This window comes from Phaenicophaeus curvirostris, chromosome 2 (assembly GCF_032191515.1).
Source record: "Phaenicophaeus curvirostris isolate KB17595 chromosome 2, BPBGC_Pcur_1.0, whole genome shotgun sequence".
Classification (NCBI taxonomy): Eukaryota; Metazoa; Chordata; class Aves; order Cuculiformes; family Cuculidae; genus Phaenicophaeus; species Phaenicophaeus curvirostris.
In genome coordinates this window covers 71,637,429-71,652,037 of record NC_091393.1, presented here as the reverse complement: position 1 = coordinate 71,652,037, position 14,609 = coordinate 71,637,429, and the positions used below count along the sequence as shown (strand labels likewise).

The 14,609-nt window shown below is 45.0% G+C and overlaps 1 protein-coding gene and 1 long non-coding RNA gene across 2 annotated transcripts; one reads left to right on the top strand and one right to left on the bottom strand.

Annotated features, from left to right (window-relative positions):
- Window positions 1-2,523: 2,523 nt before the first annotated feature.
- LOC138717367 (protein ELYS-like) lies at window positions 2,524-10,431 on the top strand. Its single transcript, XM_069850883.1, has 10 exons — window positions 2,524-2,542; window positions 3,021-3,228; window positions 3,985-4,101; window positions 5,073-5,157; window positions 5,642-5,792; window positions 7,149-7,210; window positions 7,867-7,957; window positions 8,044-8,133; window positions 8,286-8,492; window positions 10,373-10,431. The coding sequence occupies exons 1-10, from the start codon at window positions 2,524-2,526 to the stop codon at window positions 10,429-10,431; spliced, it is 1,089 nt and encodes a 362-aa protein (XP_069706984.1).
- A 621-nt stretch (window positions 10,432-11,052) lies between these two features.
- On the bottom strand, window positions 11,053-12,699 carry LOC138717493 (uncharacterized). The gene is made up of 2 exons (XR_011336873.1): window positions 12,374-12,699; window positions 11,053-11,244 (listed from the first exon to the last, which is right to left on the bottom strand). It is a non-coding gene; the product is annotated as an uncharacterized lncRNA (long non-coding RNA).
- Window positions 12,700-14,609: the final 1,910 nt, after the last annotated feature.

Sequence of the window (14,609 nt, the reverse complement as noted above, 5' to 3'; positions counted from 1 at the left end):
TTTCTTCCCTGATCCTTCTCTTGTCAATACCTCTGTGTCAGTTGTTGTTGTTGCATGTTTCACAGCATTAGCAAAGTAAAGAATTCTCCTTTTGCTCTGCTGTGAGATCCAGAAACAGCCCAAGGGCCATCTTTGTAAGGAAAAGAGCTACAGGGTATGTGGAGGAGATTTGTCACAGCGTATTGATGTAACTTGTGTCAATCTCAAAAATGTTGATGGCTGACATGAGTCTCTTTTCCAATTCTTTCTTTATTTAGAGTGAAGAATGCGATACCTAAGAGCGCAGGTGACGAGCAGCCTGCTGCGGTTCCCAGAGGGGACTCTGCAAGCACTCGGGAAAGATCAAGTCACCCAAGGTTCTGTGCTTCGTGGGAAGTTTTCTGGAGGTGAGAGTTTTCCTTTAACTTTGGTCTTGGTATAAAGCAATTATTGCCTGGAAGTTACCTGAAGCCCAGGGTCATAGGATCAGGTGTGTCAGGTGGGTGCTGTTAAGACGCATGAGATTGAGAGAGAAGGAAAAGGACTTTTTAACATGTTAAAAATGCTAGTATTAAAGGTTAGTCAAGTGAAAGTTTGAAATGACAACAACCTGCGCCTCACCTGTGCTATGAAAAATTTACTTAAAGATGCGGAGTCAGTGAGCCCTCCATGGATTTTAGTTAGGTGGGAGGCAGTTTTCAAAAGACAAACAGTGTTGTTTTGGGCCGTATTTACTTGTAGCAGCTCAAGCTCTGTGACCATCATAACATCCGGTTCAGAAATAGTTCTTGTACAATGTGACAGAGGCAACGCCCGCTGCCTTTTCTGGTGAGTCTGAATAAAACCAGAAGGAAGAGGATAATCCAGTGACATGCTGCAGCCATTTTCCCAAAGTATTGAATAGGATGTAGGTGGGTACCCAGTGAGAGTTGCTGAAAGGGGCTGCGCTGATTAGGAGGTGGACTTCCGAGGAGACCTGAAAGTAGAGCTGGGTGCCTATCTGATGTCTTGGCTTCTGTCAAGAGCAGGTAGAGTCTATTTACGTCACTGTAAAGGCAGTAGTTGAGCCTTTGAGCTTGAAGTCGTTCAGTGAAATGAAATGTGTTTCATTCTTTCTGTGAGCAGCACATGCAAATATTTACTGGTGTGGTGCCCAATTGAAGATAATTTCTTGTTGAACTGCAAATCCCTACCCAGAGCATACACGTGTCAAGCAAATGTAAAAAACCTAGAAATTAATTGGTTATATTTGAAGTATGCTGTAAGGCTCTTCTATAGATCAATGTATTGTATCTTTATCCCAAACAATCTAAAGTCTTCAGTGCAGGAACGACAGGTCCAAATGCGAAGCACTGAAGTTGTCCATTCTAAGACGTATTACTTGAGGATTTCAGTGAGGGATTTGAAATAATTGACCAGAATTAGATAAGTCCGTCTTCCTCTCTTAGGAGCTTGTCTTGAAGGAAAGGAGCAGGGAGTGTGTTTTTTCCGTTGTTTTCAGTCTTTGCTTGGAAACTTGCTTCAGTCAGCTTTCTTTTCTCTTCCAGGGAGTAGTGACATAGCATGGCTCGCACAGGGTCCTCACCTCGAGATAGTGAACTCAGTGACGGCACAGCAGCTCTCTGCATACCATTTCAGAGGAGAGCACAAAGAGGCTCCCGCTATTGGTGTGGTGAAGGAATTTTGCTGGAAGAAGAGAACTGGACTGCTGATTGTACTGGAAGAAGCAGAGAGAAGTGTCCTCTGCCTATACGACCTCGGAACATCAAGTGTCGTTAAAGAAGTTATTCTTCCTGGAAGGGTACGTACATTTCAGTGAGAGGAATGAAGCTTTCATGCTGTTAGGTGCTGCATTACTGAGTGTCAGGAAAAGCTTAAAAACGTCGTTTTGCAGGAGGAGATTTTTCTGTATTGCATGAACATGTTATCACTTGAGAGTATCCAGTCGACTGAGCCTCCCTGTAAAATCATGGGCTTAATGGTACCACTATCTTTTTGATTTTTCTGGTGTAAACCAAGTTTGGTTTGTTTTTTTTCCAGCGTGAGAAAGCAAAAAGCCCACCCTTTAAACCCTCTCTAAGATGAATGTCCTAAATGTTTAATGTCTGCCAGAAATACTTTCTTTAAAAGATCTCAACCTTTCACAGTCCTGCTGAAAACGGCTTAGGCACTTTTGCCTGGAACTCAGACTAGCAAGCAGGTGACTTCAGAGCAGAAGATGTTTTTATATTGACTCTGGATAGAAAAAAGAGCCCTTAGTGGGTTACCTGACAGATTGTTGTCAGATTGCCTTTCAAGCGGCAGTCCTTGAACCTGTGCTCTGCGTGTTTTGTGCTTGCATAGATGGGGTCCATTGGTGTAATATTCCTATTTTTTTCTGTCTCCTCTTACCCATATTCTCAAAGGATGTGATGTCCCTTCATCCTAATGTAAAGAGGAATCAGCATAATTGGAGAGAATATCACGATCCATTGAGTGATTTTTATCATCTTACAGCCTGCAACCAGTACTTATTTATCCCTCAGCTTTCCATCAGGTGACAGGATGGCCATGTTCTTCCATTGTAGAGCTTTAGTGCTGGAGTCTGCATGTGTTTGTATCACTGCTATAGCAGTCAGTCTTGTCCTGGACGCGTTGCAAGATGTGGCAAGGGGTTTGTCTTCACCTTGTTGCATGCAGACTGCTCGGCACGTTAAAGAGCAGTGTGCCCTTCTTCCTTAGCTGGAGTTTGCTTTTTACCTAACAAACTGCTGTTCTTGTTGCCGTTGGTTCAGCCTGGCTTTGAAAAGCTTTGTTAACGCTCCTAAAAGTGCTGGTGTGCACGTAAACCTTTTTTTGTAGAGAGGTAATTTTTCTCTTCATCTAATAGGAAAGAATGCTTTGTCTCCAAGTCCTGTATTTACTGGAAACAGAAAAAAAAGTGTTGCTTAAATGGGTGTTTTGCCTGGGTCGGTGGACTGATGTTATAGGTGTTGTCACCTAAGTGTTTAAAATAAGATCTAAATTGCATAAGAGGTTCACGTCTGGTTTTGTGTGCTTAGATCTCAAATTTGTGACTGCATTTCCTGCCCAAGTTCCACCAAGAAGAGAAACTGCCACCAGAGAAGGGAGACATCTCTGCTTTGAACTGCCAAACCCGTCAGGAGCATCAATATCGACACTGTTCTACATAAGGAGAACCAATCAGCTGGTTGTGGGTTTCTCTGATGGCTGCCTGTCTCTGTGGAACAGGAAAACGTTGAAGAGGGAGTAAGTAGAGATTTACTCTTGGTTATGCCTGGAGGGGCATGGCTCTCCTTTTTTTTGCTGAAGGAAGCGTGTTAATGTAAAGAGAACTTTCCCAGGGACTGAAATGTCGAATATAATCTTGGAATGTTTAGAAATATTCTTCTTAATAAATTGTTAACTCAGAGATGGATTAAGTGGACCACCTTCTCCCCAGTGAACTAGGATTGTTTTCCTTATTGTGTTTGTGGATTGGGCAACTGTAGAAAAGATGCTTCTGGAGCTTTTCTCAAGCAGTTAGGATGTGATAGAGCTGCTTTTTCTACGACAGTTTGTTCTATCGCTGGCATTCAGTGGAACCAGGAATTGTGCGTATCTCGATGCAATAGAGTTCAGAAATCAGCTTTCAGAACCAGTTACTGCAGTCTGTGCCTGAGAATAAATCCTTTCCTACATATTGAAGAACAACCTTTTGCCTGGCAGCTGAAGCAATCATGTACGTTCCTCATCCTCCTCCTCAGGTGGAGGAGGGCATAAACCCAGGTGATTGCATCTGATGGGCAGGAACTTTGTCACTCCTTGACCATGGCATAAAACGCAGTGGCTGCCCTGACTCAGTTCTTTGCGATGGAAGTATGACCTCCTGCACTCGCAGGATAAGAATGTGGGGTGCTCTTTCTCAGAAGATGCTTCTACCCTTCTACAAACTGTTAGGGCCAGAAGGCTCACCTTTTTTCTTCTTATTATTTTCTTTTGCTTTTTTCCTTCCTAAACCTGTAGGCATCACTGTCAGCTTGGAGCAAGAAGGATTCCTGTGCATGCCATTACTTTTCAAGAGCCGGAGAAAGATCCTAGCAATTGCTGCTACTTGTGGGCCGTTAAGTCTACACAAGAAAGGTGAGTAAAAACGTGCGATAAGCCACTGACTTGTTTGTCAATCCATTGGTTCACATTCAGTTGATATGTGTATCTTCCTTTCATTTATTTAGCTCTGCAGGATATTCTCTTGGCTGCACAAGGTGTTAAGCTTACAATGAAATGTTTGCAGGATTTCACGGAAGTGAGGAGGGACCTACTAGTTCCTACTCTCTAAAAGAAGGCAAAACAACACTGGCCATACTTTGGTGCTTGCGTTTGGGAAAGATTTCCTTTGTTTCTTGATGACTGCTTCATGATTGCTTTGATATTCACACGGCAGTGTTCAAATGTCCTTAAAAGTAGTTGAGGTTGCCAATCTCGAACACTAAAGGTGCCAACAGAACAGCAGCCCCTAAAGGAAAGAGGTGATGGTATTGCTGATTCCCCTGTGCCAGCTTCAGCCGTCTTTGGAGCCTTCGTGAGCCAGTTCAGCTCACCTGGCCGAGATCCTCCACTTTTCAGCAGAGAAGGCAAGGTTTTCTGCTGGGCTAATGAATCAAATCAGCATGTGAAAGGATCCAGCGTAGGCAAGAGGGACTGGAACCTTGGTGACAAGGGCAGGGGGACAGACCTCTCTCTCTCAGGGTCAGCAAGCTCTTTAACCGACCCAGCTGGTCCTGGAGTGGACTCTTTTGAAGTATGACTTCAAAGCAGTTTTGACTGAGTACTCTTCACTATGAAGAACCATTTCCAACAATTTGTAGTCCATCCAACACAGGAAAGCTTTCTAATGGTGTGGTTAGCATTTGCCCCTGAAGCTGTTAGCGTCAATGTTTCCTCCTCTGTGGTTTAGTGGCTAAAGGTGACCAATTCTGCTGTTGTGGGAAGTGGTGTTTCTCTGTTCTGGAAGTGCACGCTTTTAAGAACACTTCTGTCTTGACCTAATAAAATTACGATTAGGACTGTAAAGGAGCTTTGTGATCACATTTCATCATTTATACCTCTTTCAGTGAAGGCGATGTTTTGCGTTTACGTCTGCTGCAGTTAACGATTGGCAGTCGAAAACGTCTGGCATCTGGTCAAGTCATGTATGAGGTAAGGGGAGCGTGTGTGTGAAAAGGTGAAGAGTGTAAGATTCTCTAAGCGAGTACCGGTGAAGTAGGCTGGCATAACGTTTACCATCAAAAGTTGGAGCAGCCTTCAAAACCCAAAAATCCTGTGCTGAGCCTTCCTAGCCTGGTCTTTGTTCATAAGATGGTTCTTGATTTGAACACCGAATTAATGGCATGCAGGAAAAAAGACAGGTCTTTGAAGAGCTTTGTTTAACCAAACTGCAGACTTGAATAAGCTTCTGCCTCTTTCCCCTTCTTAAAATGGGGTCAAATGAAGGTATCCCTGGGTTTATGTTCTTGGTGTTCCGTTGAGCTCTGTCTCCTTGCCATCAGAAATATGCTCCGAGGAAGTGCATACAATACAATATGTATCTGATATTCGATAGAGACATTCTTTCCTGTTGAAGTCTAATATATGTTTTTATCTCAAAATGACTTTTCCTCTCACGTTTTTTCTTTTCACCCAGGGTTTGGAATGCTGTAAAGAAAGGTTTAGTTTAGATCTCGCGAGTCGAATTCTTCCCTGGAGAAGACAAAATAGCCATATGAAATTCCTCAGTTGTCAGACCATAGAAGACTTTTACGACTCTGTTGACCAAGGGGATAACGCTAATGAAGGTCTGTTCTGATGTCCACGTCATCTAAGCTATGAAAGCTGTTCTATACCCACAGTCTGAAACATCTGCATAGACTGGCTTGTTGGGCTTGTTAAAGAAGAAAGAATGGGTGCTTAACTTATGTGGGACGTCATTTAGGGAAAAAAAGGTTTTATTTTATGCTTGCTGAAACGCATGGGTTTTTTTCCTCAACTCTTCATGTAGCTAAAGGTCTTGGTCAACTCTTTGTGTATGGAAAACTTAGTTAGTGAATAGTTGTGTGTTTGTTGTGGCATAGAACTGGTACATTTTGAACAAGAAAAAGGGGCAGTGTGTCTAGAACCTGTCAGAGAGGCGTTTGCTCTTCGCTATTGTTCTGTATTATCCTTCGTAAGCGAGCATTGTGTTTCCTATTTATGTAACAGAATTAAGCCAAAGTAGAGAGGGGTGTTTTAAAAATATCACGTGTGTCATATCTTCTCCTAGTAAGAAGCAATGTCCTGTCTTTTATAGTACCATCTCCTTACATCAGCATCTCAATGTTTTGTTGGCAAGTGACTACCTACGGTCTGGAGAAACCATCGACTTACTTGGGCGTGTTTGACCTTAATCGTTGGTATGATGTCCACATGCCGGATTCCATAAGGTAGAATGTTAGGAAGCTGTTGTCACTTTCCTTACAAATAGTTCATTGAAATGTTGGCTTTTAGCTTACGCCCTTGTTTTCTTTAAGGCCAGAAAAAGTCCATCTCGATTGCCCTTATTTTGCCTTGTGGACCCTGGATACCATAACAAGCACGGTTTCTCCAGAACCCGTTTGGATGTTCTTGTTCACGAGCCAAGTCTAACCTGGGGAGCTCTTTACTTACCACCCGACCAGAATCTAAATGCAAGCGGCTATAATTTTGGTAGGTATTTCACTGCTTTCAAGAGTGATAAGATTCAGTCGAGCTCAGATGCTCTTTCTTGGTTCTCTTATTCGACGTCTGTCACTCGAAATGCAAACCAAACCAGAACACCCTGAAGCCCCACAAACCCAGCCATGATGATGTTGTACTAACGAGGTATTTAATATTGTGAAACGTATCTGACGGTCCACTGGGGCTTTGGGTTTTGGTGCTTTTGTAATGTAGCCTGTGAAGCGGTGATGGTCATAAAATGACTTTGAACTGAAGCTCAAAGCGCAGCACCTCGGTAGCCCTAGAGGTAAGATTTCTATGCACAGCAATTATTTTTTGAAACAAGCTTGTAAGTGATCTGATGAAGGCAATGGGTAGTCGGTTGTGTCTTTCAAGTTACTGCTGTTTGGAAAACGTAAGCTAATCGTGACGTAACTCCAAGAGTACGGAATGTTGTCCAACGTTCACTGTTTCTGCAGATGGAGCGTGCTTGCTGAGCTCTGGCGTTGTCCATCTGACTTGCAGTGGTTTCCAGAAGGAGGTGAGCTTTTACTGTCTCTTTCTTGAGAATGCCTAAAGAGACAGACCTTGGCTAAGTTTTCTGTTGCACTGCTTTTGGTGCCAGAGACCATTTAATGCTCATTTTTACTGCCGGCTTTAAGAGTCGATGTAGTAATGCTTGCTCAGGTTGCTGCCCTAAAGCGTGTTACTGATGCAAGGTATCTGACAGTCAAAGGGAATGTTTCTATTATTTCTGTTGCTGGTTATCCAGAACTTCATTGATTGAATAGCGATGGTGTTATTCAGAGCAGGTCTTCCCCTCTGTGGCTGATGCTTTGGGCTGCAGCAGCCCAATTTACTCCTCTTAGACCGCTCTCTTGTGGCTGCGACACTTCCAGATTTGTGGAAGTGTGTTAGGGCAAATAACAGTTCTGCACGGAGTGGTAGCTAAGAACAAATTTCTTGGCAAGTTGGCCTAGCCCCTTGGCTGTTTATTTTGCAAGCCTGATGTAGACTGTTAAGATTCCAATCTGATGTTCTGGTATCCGCTGCAGCTCGGAAATAACTTGGGAAATGAAGACTGGGTTTTGTTCCCTTTGCTGAATTGTGACGGTATCGTTCAGAGACTTGTACAGTTGATGGCTCAGAAGTTGAAAGTATGGAATATTCTCATTTAATTTTGTCTGTTCTGCTTAGGAGGAGCAGTTAGATGCCATATTGTCTGCGGCTTTCCAAATGGGATCTTTAGATCTCCTGACTGGATGCATTAAACGCTGGACATCTGAAAGTAAGACTTCTAAGGCCGCTGTCCTGGTTTCTCTGTTTTAGTTTGAAAAGGTTGATTAATTTCTTCTTTGTTCTCTTCTTTTACAGAGCAGCCAAATTCCATGGAAAATTTACAGTTTATTTCTGAGTGTGTGTGGAACAAAGTGGTCTATGCTAAAGATGACTTGGACCAAATGTGTAAGTACTCGTGTAGTCATTCTGCAGATGTAAAATCATTCTTTCTATCTGAACTTATTCAGTAACCCGCTGGTACGTGGTATTGCTTGTGTGTACCTTAAAACTCTGAAATTGCTCCGTTGGGTAATGATTTAATCTCTCTTCTTGAAAAGGCGTTCCACTGTTCCATGGCTCTTCCAACAGCCCTGACCTGTCAACATTACAGTCTCTGCAGCACTGTCAGTGCCTCTTAAGCAACCTTAGCAGAGTCTTAAACCTTTTCCAGTTGAGAAAAAAGCAGGCGTTAGCTAACCACATTTCTGTCTACGCTAAAGTGGTCATCTGGTTCTTCCAAGCTGGTCTCCTTCCAGACGGTTTAGGTAAGCATGAAGCATAATGCGTTGGTCACAAGGAGCCCACCCAGCGAGTGAAGCCTATGAACACATTGTTGGCTGCGCTCTGGTAGCTGTTTTGTCAGTGACAAGTCGTGCTGGTCCAGCGACCCACACGTGTGCTGGAGTCCTCTTGATGACACTGAGATTTTACCGGATTTTCAAATGTACAGTGTAGAATGATGCAAGCATGTTCTTGCCTGGATGTTTCTTAAAAATAGCAGTACAGAGTTCCTTATTTCCACAGCTCGAAACATCTAGGTTTTTAAACAAATGACTATTAAAAAACAAAGACTGAGCACCTGTTTGCTACAGTCACAGTATGACCTGCATGTTTTGAACCTTTTATGTATTGCTTGAGGAAAAAGTACACCTTGGAAACACTTGTTGATTTAGATAGATTATAAATACTACGGTCATCCTCAATTGGCTCACAAATATTCACATGGCACAGTTAAAAACACATTCCTTTTCAGAACTGTGCTTTTTGATAGTGAACTTCAGCTTACGCTACATGTTTTGAATGCTACACTGCATGTAAACTAGAAACGGTACTTGAGACAAGATGGAATTGAGTTACGTCCCGCATCTCTGGTAGCAAGGGCAGAAACAGGACGGGCTTCTTTCAGAGCCGGAGGCTCATCTGTGCTCCTCGATGACAAGCTCGTACGATCTTTTATCTTTCTTAGTCAATGTTTTTAGTTTACAAATGCGATATGACTTCTTTAACTTGCTTTTACTTTTTTGCCTGTAGATGGGACAAAGCAATTGTCTATCCCTTTCTACAACTACCCTCTGCTTCAGGCCTGCTACGCTGCTCAGTGACAGAAGCTGGAGCGTTTGTCAAGGTGAGCCTACAGCTCTGGGGCACTTCCACTGCAGATCCAGAAGTGGAAGGGAATGGCTTCTGTGTCGACATTGGTATTTGCAGCAAGATGAGTTTTGGTGGAAGCTGCAGCGTATTGGAGACCGATTTGAAAGTTTGTCTTACTGAGCTTAGTACTCTAGTAACTTAGATACGGGCTGGTGTGTTCCTTTCCTATGTGTGTTGCAAGAATGTATGTATATATCTTAGTAAGCCTGGTCTTCAACTTTTACAGAAATCACTTGCCCTACTGTGTCACCCAGCAACAATGAAAACAGCACCTGGGGTTAAAACCCAAATAATTTAGTCATTTATCCATGGAGGAGAGCGTAAAAAAGCTCTGAAATACATCCAGGCAATGAAACCATCAAGGTCTTGCACACAACTTTCTTTTCTAGATGAGAACACTCAGGTATAATGGTGGGTGGTTTGGGTCATTTTATCTCCTCTTCTAGTTATAGCGTGTTCTACTATTCCACAACTTTCATTTTACCACTCTCATAAACAGACAGAAACCCATATCTAACTTCTAATAAGAACCAGATTAAATTGGGTGTTCCGTGAACTTTTGTTATGGATCAGTGAAGCAGTTGTTGTTTTCTGGAACCATAGTTTTCCAGTGAATCAAACTTGCTTTCTCTTGCTTGTTTTAATAACCACATCATTTTGTCTAATGCCATCTGCAGCTCTCTGCATATTCAGGCATCTCAGACCTTGGTGTTTCAGGAAAAAACAAGGGAAAGCCTGCTATTTTGTAAGCCATTTGAAATCTCCAGGTTATAACAGGTGTATCAGAATAAGATCCTGCAGAGCGACACACTTATTTTAACTTAGAGTTGTACGTTTACTTTTCATCCCAGCCTTTCTTTGACCTCGCTAAAAGCACGAGGTGAACGTGGGGTGAGCTGATGGGCAAATCTGTAAAGTAAGCTTATTCACCAATTAGAAACAGCAGAGAGAGTTCTGTGCAATGAGCTTCTTGTATATCCTTGTATATCCTTAGGGTTTATCGAGGACTTGGACCCTCTGTCCCCCGTCCGTCACCCAAACCGGGAACGCTAGCGTGGCCGATGCGGCCCAATCGGCACACGCTATCTTTATCTTCCTCCAATCCCTGAGAGTGATTTGTCCCCCTCTCGGCTTTTCTTTAATTCGAGTGGGGATATTTCGGCTTTTAACTCTATCCACTCCCGCTTCCTCCTCCCATGAGTCTGAGTCGGTTGTGATCCACCCGCCCCGACTACCGCCTGAGCCGCAGTCGGAACTCGACTGACCGGTCACTTCCGGGCCCCGATCTCCTTTTGTTGGGCTCCGGCCCCGCCCACTTCCCTTGCGGGCGGGGCCGCTCCCTCCCCCTGGCTCGCCCCGCCTTCTGCTCGGGAGCAGGCGGACGCTCTGATTGGCTCCCCGCCCCTCGCCCCCCACTCCCCTCCCTTTCCCGGTCGCTCGCACCCCCCTTCCCTTTCACGTTCTCCCCTTCACACTCGCGCCCTATTCAATTCTAGCACTTCCTCCCTGTTCCCGCCGGGAACATTCTCGCCCCGCCTTTCCCTTGCTCGCTCGGCGCCATCTTGGGGCGCATAAGGTGCTCTTCATGGGTGTGCTCACTATAGGAAAGGGTATTAGGATTTTTATCTCGATTTCTCTTCTCTTTCTGCTGCCAACAAGAGCACAGTGAAACTCTTTCAGGATTAGGCTTGTAGAGCCAAGTGAGCTTTATTGGAGTCAGACCCAGGAAAGGTGTTCGTTCATACCGTTGTGTTTTGACTTCAGACTTCAGGCTTGTGAATGACAGAGAACTCAACACCACGTTTGTTGAGGCGATCAATCAGTTTTGTTTTAGAGAAAGCAGCTCCCGGAGCATACACACCACCCCTGTTAATGAAAATCAAAAGAGGAAAACAGTAGTAGTAGAGTGACAGAGCGACACCATTTTTCGAAGTCAAAGATGGGTTTCCCTGCCTAAGAAAGAAAAAGCGCCTTTGTCCCACAGGAGAGCACAGGAGGAATTTTCTAGGCTGGTAATATTCAGAGGTGCATTTTGTAACCCAGAAGACTCAATAGAAACCATTCCATTAACTGAAAATATAAACTGTGATGTAATTGATACTGCAAAAGGACTATGAAAAACCTGTGACTGCATCATAGAACCATCGAATAACCAGGTTGGAAGAGACCCACCAGATGACTGAGTCCAACCATTCCTATCAAACACTAAACCATGCCCCTCAGCACCTCATCCCTTAAACACGTCCCTTAAACACCTCAAGGGAAGGTGACTCAACCAGCTCCCTGGGCAGCCTGTGCTAGTGCCCAATGACCCTTTCTGTGAAGAATTTTTTCCTAATGTCCTGCCTAGACCTCCCCTGGCAGAGCTTGAGGCCGTTCCCTCTTGTCCTGTCCCCTGTCCCTTGGGAGAAGAGGCCAGCAGCCTCCTCTCTACAACCTCCTTTCAGGTAGTTGTAGAGAGCAATGAGGTCTCCCCTCAGCCTCCACTTCTCCAGGCTAAAGGACCCCAGCTCTCTCAGCCGTTCCTCATAAGGCCTCTTCTCCAGCCCCTTCACCAGCTTCGTTGCTCTTCTCTGGACTCGCTCCAGAGTCTCAACATCCTTCTTGTGGTGAGGGGCCCAGAACTGAACACAGGATTCGAGGAGCGGTCTCACCAGTGCCAAGTACAGAGGGAGAAGAACCTCCCTGGACCTGCTGGTCACGCCGTTTCTGATACAAGCCAAGATGCCATTGGCCTTCTTGGCCACCTGGGCACATGGCTGGCTCATGTTCAGTTGCTGTCAACCAAACATCCTTTCAAACTGAAAGGCAAATGACGACTTTAAAGGAGGTGGCTTTAAATCAGAGCGTGGGGAACTATCTTCCTTGCACAGCCATGTGGGTGAGGTAACACAGAAAAACCCACGGGGTTAGGAGATTTGTATTTTCAAAGAGAAAGATATACACGCAGTGACTTTAAGGGTGATCAAGCTGCTCTGCATGGGCAATTACTTACTTTTTAGGCAGACAAGCCGTGTCTTCCAGGAGAGATACAGCTGCTTGAACCATTGCAATTGGTGTAGCAACATAGCCAGGCTCTGAAACACAAAAACAAAAACCAACCCAAAACACACCAATCAAACTATGTACAGTGTGTTGAAATGCAGAAGGTAATCTTGCTCTTAGCAACAGCACGCTGAGGAACAACCTCTTAGGCAATGAAATAGCCAACAGCTTTCCCCATTTAAGAACAGCTTTTTTACCTGGTAATTACTCCAAGTAGCTGGCAAGCTCCTTAGGGTCTAATCTGGACAAATACTGCTTCAAATACAGGCCTACAACCACACAGTGACAGAGGGCTCTCAGTTACAGCAAGAACTTCCCCCTTCCTGTGCTTAAATGCACACTTTTGCTGTGAGACTGTTGCACTCAGCTACACCTCTAGTTATTGAAAGAAGCTGTGCTTCATTAACAGCTTTCTGAACAAACATTCTTGTTGCATCCAAACTTTACTTCAGGACTCCCCTCCCCTCAAAGGAATGGATGTTATAGCTAGAAACCATACCGGGCCAGAACTGTTTAAGTTCACTCATAAGGGACTGGAAATAAACACGTAGTAAGTCCAGGCTGCAACAACCGAAAACTACTCTTAAAGACCTTGCCCTTTAACTGCTACTCTGCAAAAATAAAAATTGGACGAGGAAAGTCATAAGGAAAGAGAAGGACCAGAAGCCAAATGAATTGGCTATTTCAAAAAACAAGTCACAACGGAAAGGCTGTTGGCTTTGTCCTCCCATTATCTGCCTCGGAACATCACTGTCGTAATCAACCTCCCTCTCCCGCAGCACCGTAATGTCAGCTCCAACCCTGCCACAAACACGAAAGGAAAGAGTGAGACGCACACTTGTACTCAACAGCTCCTGCACTGCTAGAATCACAGCTGGCAAAGAGAATGGAATGAAAGCTGGGAATAGCAGGGAAGGAGCCTCCAGCTTCCAGTCAAAAGCCCTATAACGGCCTTCCTACTGCCACAGCCTCACGATGAGGGAATTTCAATCACACAGGGGCTTTGTCGAATGCAGCCACCGACACTGTGGAGGACTCCTGGGGCCAAGCCACTCTACTGGAGGCTCTTTATGCCTGTGGGTCCTACAGATGAAAAGGGAAACACAATTTTCTGCCATACGGTGCAGTGTCTCGAGTGAGGCACGCATCTCCTCTTCCGAGAGGCCCACCAGCAGCCTGTTGTCCTCCACGCCGATCTGATACACGGCCTCACCTCGGCCTTCCTGTAGTCGCCACTTCATCTGCGTTACCAGGTGCTCAAAGCGATATTGCGAGGGATTCACTAGCTTCAGCTGTTTAATGGAGGGGGTAGTTACAGTCGTAGCATGGATGCAGAGGGAATCCCACTGTCCGAGCCAACATCTTCCCAACCCAACCCCATGAAGCAATGCCCCCACCTCTGAGCCACCCCCAGAAACCACAGCCCAGGTCTGTGTCTGCAGAGAAGCCACAGGACAGGTGAAAAAGGGTTTCACAAAGCTGCACACATAGGGGAGCAGAACCCTTGCCAAAGGGATCTGTACCCTGCCTGCTTGGGGGTTAAAGACAGCACTGTGGGGCCTATCAGTAAGTCAGGAGACAAGAAAGGGCAAATGGCAGACAGCCACAAGAAAGTGACAAGGGATTATCAGGGACACCAACAGCCCTCCTCTTTCTATGATCCTCTCTTGACTGAACGGGATATCAGGCTCCCCTGGCAAGTGGTTCAGTCACCAAGCCGGGAGGTATTTAAAAGCCGGGGAGATGAGGTGCTCAGGGATAGGGTTGAGTAGTATACAGGTATGGTTGGACTCAATAATCTCAAAAGCCTTTCCCAACCAACTGATTCTGTGCTTCAAAGGAAGATGATTTCAGGAAAACCACACTGGATCTCATCTCCTAAAACAGTTGCCTGAAAATGACTGCTGAGATCAAATTCTTTGAGCTCACCGCACCGGGTGCTGCTAGGCACAGAGACACAGAAGATGACCGATAGTTCCTTAGCACAAGCGTCCACCTTGCTGCCCCTTCCTTGGGCATGTTCCCCATATGCTGTCTTTGGTGAAGTTATTCACTGCAAAATAACCCCCTGGGAGGATGACCTCCTGCGACCTCAAAAGGCTCACCTTGTACTCGATGTTCCCATCTTCTGCCTGGTCAGAGAACGAAACAAAACAGAAAGGTCAGGCCCTGTGCCAGCAGGGACT

Bases quoted from the DNA above. Each gene is read 5' to 3' on its own strand.
- LOC138717367 (XM_069850883.1), top strand. The intron at 7,958-8,043 runs GTAAGACTTCTA...CTTCTTTTACAG, and splicing joins TAAACGCTGGACATCTGAAA to AGCAGCCAAATTCCATGGAA. The intron at 8,493-10,372 runs GTAAGCATGAAG...GTATATCCTTAG, and splicing joins TCTCCTTCCAGACGGTTTAG to GGTTTATCGAGGACTTGGAC.